The sequence below is a fragment of the Scleropages formosus genome, chromosome 17, assembly GCF_900964775.1.
Source record: "Scleropages formosus chromosome 17, fSclFor1.1, whole genome shotgun sequence".
Classification (NCBI taxonomy): domain Eukaryota; kingdom Metazoa; phylum Chordata; class Actinopteri; order Osteoglossiformes; family Osteoglossidae; genus Scleropages; species Scleropages formosus.
In genome coordinates, this window is record NC_041822.1 from 12,210,483 (window position 1) to 12,217,319 (window position 6,837).

The 6,837-nt window shown below is 40.0% G+C and overlaps 1 protein-coding gene across 1 annotated transcript; it reads left to right on the forward strand.

Annotated features, from left to right (window-relative positions):
* The first annotated feature begins 2,422 nt into the window (after positions 1-2,422).
* LOC108938441 (granzyme K-like) lies at positions 2,423-4,717 on the forward strand. Its single transcript, XM_018758997.2, has 5 exons — positions 2,423-2,490; positions 3,022-3,163; positions 3,319-3,457; positions 3,610-3,873; positions 4,469-4,717. Exons 1-5 carry the CDS (start codon positions 2,427-2,429, stop codon positions 4,616-4,618), a joined length of 759 nt encoding a protein of 252 aa, XP_018614513.1. The 5' UTR covers positions 2,423-2,426; the 3' UTR covers positions 4,619-4,717.
* Positions 4,718-6,837: the final 2,120 nt, after the last annotated feature.

Sequence of the window (6,837 nt, forward strand, 5' to 3'; positions counted from 1 at the left end):
TAGGAATCTGCTTTCCCTTTACAATTGAAAACACGCACACAGAAGCAGCTTGTCCCAGGCAGGGTCGCAGCAAGCCGGAGCCTAACCCGGCAACTCAGGGCGTAAGGCTGGAGGGGGAGGGGACACACCCAGGACAGGATGCCAGTCCGACACAAGGCACCCCAAGCAGGACTCAAAACCCAGACCCACCGGAGAGCAGGACCCAGTCAAACCCACTGCAACACCACACCCCCTATGAGAGCAGGACCTGGCCAAGACAAATTGAAAGCAGATATTCACATTTGGAATTTTTATTTTAAATGGCTGGTTTACATTTATCTAATATTTAGACTGATTTTAATTAAATATTTTACAACTCACTGATGTACAAATATGAAGTACAGATACATAAGGACCTGGGCTGGTAGCATCAGTGGTTGAACCAACCAACTTTCCACCAGCATCGTCATCCAGCTGCGCTATCTCGTGGACTACTAACCTGCCATACACATGCCTTCATGTTTACTCACTGCAAGTATTCTACTGGAAAATGTTACAGATCCAATGTTCAGGGCCTTCAAGAGGAAAAGGGCAAATTACGTTGGGCAAAAAATATTAACAACCCAGTAACAGTAGTATAACTCACTCAGTCACTTTCAATAACTGTTTGCCCTGGTCAGGGTCTTAGCAGTCCAGAGTCAATCCCAGAAGCACTGCATGTCTTGCTGGTGGGCAGCAGCACAAATACGATGAAAAATGATTAAGGGGTGAAGAGTGTAATAAATCATACGCTGGTTGGTTTTTTTGACCACTGTTCCACTGGTATTCAGCAGAACTGACCTTGCATAATGATGAGCGTAAACGGACGCAGCAGAGGCGGTGCGAGAACTGGCTGTGGGTTTGCTAAATGCACATTTTCGAGCCATTACAACTCACAGCAGCCCCAGCATCTGAGAAGCACCGCCATCATCGCTCACCTATCTTTGGCTCTGTGGTTTCACAGGAGGCCAGTGTGCATGAGGGGGAGCCTGCTGAGTTCACTGCAAATGCATGCGTGCTAATTTTTAAATCTATACAAACAGCTTGATATTCATCATTCAACAATCAAAACAAAAACCACTGCTTTCAGTTTCCAAGCGGTTTCATGTTAGAATGAGATAAATAACCATGTCTGCAGTTACAGCTGATCTTCCATTAGCTCTTTTGTGTTTTATTTTATTCATAGCAACTAGAAGCAACTAGTAGTAACTGAACACAACTTAGCAATAGAAAATTACCAAATAATAAAAATATGGAAATATCCACCCCAAGTCATGTATGTAGCTAGCATAACATTTTTGATGGCATAAAGTCGTGAAAAAAACATGAATAATAATGAATAATAAACATTAATTAAAATAACCGCTAATTGAGCTGGTCAGTCATGCATTTTTTCCCTTTCCCCACTTATATGTGTATATTACATCATTAACAGGAATGCTTTGCATGACTAATGCAGCGACTTTAGTCGTGACGGGCCAGAAACTCTGAGAAAAGAAGTGTGTGGTTTTGGTTACTGTTACAAACACACTTCTGAAGACTCAAAGGACCACCAGAGGTTGAAAAATGTGCTCTGGCCACCAACAGATGTTGACTAGGTGTTTTTACCATGGAATGACAAGTGTTAGGGTTAGTGGTTCACTAGTTGGTCTTCGGTATATATAACATTATTTATTTTCTCATGACATGGTTTTTGAAACAACTGAGGGCTGTTTTTATCTTTCAGCCCAATAATATATACACACACACACACACACATCTTCAGAGCCGCTTGTCCCATACGGGGTCACGGGGAACCGGAGCCTACCCGGCAACACAGGGCGTAAGGCCGGAGGGGGAGGGGACACACCCAGGACGGGACGCCAGTCCGTCGCAAGGTACCCCAAGCGGGACTCGAACCCCAGACCCACTGGACAACAGGACTGTGGTCCAACCCACTGCACCACCGCACCCCTATTCCAATAATATATAATGATATAAAATTACTCATTATATTATTGCTAATCTAATTACAATTTACTGCTACTCATAAGGCTACCAAATCAAATCAAAGTCTATTATCACCAAAAGTATGTTACACAACAAGTATTTCAAACTATTTGTTTAGTGTTCTCCTTTTTTGCTCACCACCTCAGTTTATGAGCCTAATTGCATCATCAGTAATAGGCAACTATCTTGATTTCTGTGTATTTGCTACTGGAGTATTTAGAGGTTCTATTATATCTATTTGGGATGCTTGTGCCAAAAATGTACAAGAATTTTGGCTTCAATTCTTTGGTGACGTCAGTTCTTTCTGTGCTGCACTTCAAAGAAGACTTTTATAAGTGACGAAAACCACATCCTTTTTTTCACTTCCGTTATATATACATATAAATATGATGTAAAAATGAACACATCAAACAGTCACAATGACAGTCATCACACCATTTGTCGTGTTTATTGCAGCTATCGTCCTTTGGCAAATACCAGGAGGTAAATATTTTTTCTGATGATAGTATTCAATTTAAAAAGCAGCAATGTCCTGTAAATAAACTGACAAAGCTATGCATAAATGACTAGAGAACTTGGACTCAGGGAGCAAGAAGAGCTTGTCAATATTTTACAACTATCAAATTATACAGAACTGAAATTTGCAGTGCATAGTTTACCATTGAATTGGATTTCTAACAAGATTCCAAATTCGTAGCCACACAGAGGAAGCACTATTACTGGATATCTTTGAGAGAATCCCTCAGAATATACAGGATGTGTAAACAACAAGCTACGTGTACTAAAGTTTTAAAAGTAGTAAAATATTAGTGCAGCAAAAACATTTTAATTTATACAACAGAATTCAAATACATTTTACAATGTACTGTTACTAATGTAGGTTACTCTGTTATCATGTGGGAGCATTTAATTGAATGTACTATGTTATTACCTATTTATGTAAAGTCATTGTCAATATTTGGTTAGTCTAGTAAAGTAAAGTTATGCATTGTGGGCATTCTGTTTGCCTAACAGATGAATGTGAAGAGATCATCGGTGGTAAGGAAGCTAAACGGCATTCCTGGCCCTCCCTGGCTCTGATCCAAGTGGACCATAAGCAGTGTGGAGGGGTTCTGATCAAGGAACAGTGGGTCCTGACTGCAGCTCACTGTAAAGGGTGAGTCAACCTGGAGCAAAGCTTGCAAGTGTGAGGCACCTTCGAAATTAGACTGGGCGTCTACAACGACCATAAAGTATTACTACCTATTGCATCTAAACTGGAAATACTACAGCAGTGATAATACATGATCTTATCTGTACATGTATCACCAGGACAGACATGAAAGTGACTCTTGGGGCACACTCCGTTTCCAAGAAGGAGAAAGAGAAACAGCGGTTCACAGTCTCACAGGCATTTCCTTATGAAAAATTCAACAACAAAACATTCAAAAATGACATCATGCTTCTGAAGGTACATTCAAGTGCTCATTTTTTTCCCTTCTCAAAATTTTTCTAACTTCTTTGCTTATGATAATGGTTTTTAGAACATTTTTCAAGTTAATTGTTTTACATTTCTGAAAATGAAAGTGAAACTGAGTAAAAAAAAATCTTTTCATTTACCAGCTGAAAGTGCCAGTGAAGACCAACCAGTACATCAAAACATTAGCACTACCAGCTGAAGGGAAAGACATCAAAGTGAAGACCACCTGCAGAACTGCTGGCTGGGGTATCACTAACATGAAGAACAAGAAGGGCTCAGACAAACTGATGGAGGTGGACATCAGTGTTGTTAGCAGAAAACAGTGCCAGACATATTACAAGAAAACAGTTATTACCAATAGCATGCTGTGTGCATGGGATAAGGATGGGAAGAAAGACACCTCCCAGGTAAAAAAAAAAAAAAAAAAAAAAAAATTCTCATCCCAGTCAGTTCCTCCTAAGCATCACATATATACATTTAAGATGGATTTGGTATAGGGAGAAGGTAAGTTTGTATTATTGTTAGAGATAAGTGAATGTGAGTGGCTCAGCTACTGAGAATATTCATCCCAGTAACAGGCTCACGTCTGACAGTAGTCTGCACCTGGGTTTCTGCCTATTGAGTTTTAATTGCTCTGAGTAACTGCGTCACTGACAGCTGCTGCAGCACTGCTGTGTCATGAGCCTACAAGAACCTACTCACCATTATGAAGACATGCTGCATTTCACATTGTCAGTTACTTTCTTATCTCCTACTATTTGTCTGACATGTTTCAAACCCTGAGAACTGCATGCACTTTACGGTAAAAAAGACAGTCATGCACAGTGGGATGACCAACTAAAAAACTGAGCAAGAAGCTGTGAAAAGATAACATAAAGGGCTCAGCAGGGCTCAGCAAGTGTTTCAGGTTATGACTTACCATAGGCACTATGGCTTTCATTCATTCATTCATTTCATTTCAAGTTAGTAGTATGGTTTCTAATAGTCTTTCCCTTTCTTTAGGGTGACTCTGGTGGGCCACTGTTATGCAATGGAAAGTACGCTGCCATCACCTCATTTGGTTCAAAATCTGGCGAGGCACCCGGTGTTTACACCTTGTTGACAACAAAATTCATCAAATGGATTCACAAAGTCACTGGAGGAGCAGAGTAGGTGTCTGTGCAGTGGGCCAAATATGGATGCACTTTTATTTACAAAGCCCACTTACACATTTGGGATTCAGTAAAACTCTCAAAGCAGAATACAGGTTCATTAAGTAACAGTAAATGTTAGTGTCAATTAGATTTAAAAGCTTCTTGCATTTGTCCAAGAAACATTTTATTTGAATGTGTGGTATTCAGCTGACTGATATCTTTCCCTATTGCATAATACAAATATAAGCTATCATTTGTTATTGTGTATGGCTTTTTCAATTCAATAAAAGAGACTAATCAAATAATACTGATTTGAGTGGGGGCATGATTAAAGGTGGGGATCAGGTGCAATGCCAGTTAAGAGTCACTTCTTAGCAGCACTGAGACGGACTGGATCCTGGCAATGGAAAGCGGCTCTGGGAAAGTGGAATGTCACCTCTCTGGTGGAAAAGGCACCTGAGACTGGTGATTCTCTGCTGTGAGAATAGTCAGTTGATATGATTTGGGCATGTCATGTAAAACTGCCCTCTTGCCACCGCAGTTGTAGCTATACCAGGAATGATGACCTCTTGGAGAGATTATATCTCTCAGCTGACCTGGGAAAGCCAAAGGATCCACCAGAAGTTTCTGTGGAAAGGAAGGCTTAGCCCTGCCAGTTCAGCCTGGTACTACCACGACCAGGACACGCAGAAAGAAACGGACTGAATCTATACATTCTCCAGCTTTCTTCTTGCATACAGGCAAAGGGAGGGTTGAAAAAGTGTGAGAAAGCCCTTTGTTCTTTATACCTTGACAATAGCTACCAGATAACATCAGACTATTTCTGCTCCTTGGAAAGAAACAAAAAAATCAGTCTCTATTGAAATTGCTATATCGTATATGGGGAATATTCTTGAGGATCTACATAAAGGAATAGCTATATTCACCTGTTCCAACAAAGTTAAAAGTCTAGACACCTGACAATGGAAAAAAAGACTTGGAATTAAGCAAATGACACTTCAGGCTTAAAACCATTTTTGTTGGAATACACATTTTTTATATACTGTAGTTTCCTAGACATTTTTTTTTTTTTTAATTGTCACTGCAACCATTTTGGTATATCAATAAGCTATAGCATGAATATTGACTTATTATCACAAATTATGACAGTTTCACATTTATAAGTATATTTAAATAGCTATGTTTTCAGAGGGATATAGCAGTTGATGACTCCAAACAGGAAGTAACAGTCCAGAAGTGTTTTACGATTTGACAAAGGAACATTGGATTTCACAAAATTGAAATTTTACATGGAGAGTTACATTTCTTTTATAGAAGATGAATTCAAACTCTTTTGTCTTAAATATTGCCTCCCATAAAAATACATGAACAGCTGTTCTGTAGGGGATCTGCCTGAACCTGTTAAAGAGTTAAATGAATAACACAATGTGATCTTAGTTCTGATGGATTGATATACACATATAGCTGGGTAACATTTAAGGATGTAAATATGTACGAGGTCCGAATGTCCTGAATAAATAAAAGAAAGGGTTAAATAATTCACATTGCAATATTCGTATTTCTTGCAGGTGGCACGGTGTGCTCACAGCCCCTGGGTGATACAAGAGAATGTAGATTCAAACCCCCACTTAGTCAGTGTGGAGTCTGCATGTTCTCCTCATGTCTGTGTAGGCTTCCTATGGTTGCGCTGGTTTCCTCCCTGCAGTCCAAACACATGCAGTTGCTAGAATTTTTTACTCTAAATTGTATTTAGTATATGAATGGGTGAATGACTGTGTATGTATGTACTAACTGGCATCCTGTCTAGGGTATACCCCCCTGAAGCCCAGCAACACAGCCCACAAGGCTGGATGGGGAGGGGACACACCCAGGACAGGATGCCAGTCTATCGCAAGGCACCCCAAGCAGGACTCAAACCCCAGACCTGTCAGAGAGCAGGACCCAGTCAAGCCCGGTGCACCACCACGCTGCATAGGAAGCGTAACAAAGTAAATTCATTCACTCACTCATAAACACTAAAACTAGGGGCTATTTGAATCCACCAAATTCAACTGAAATGCATGTCTGAGAAATGTGGGAAGAAAACAGAGAATATTGTTCCTTTACTCATATATCTAAATATTTTTATTTAATCAAATGTCCCTCTGGGTTATTATTCAAATGTAGCCATATATGCATTTTAACTGAGGCAATACCTGTTACAACTGAGCTCAAGTAAAGTAAGTCACATTACTCCTT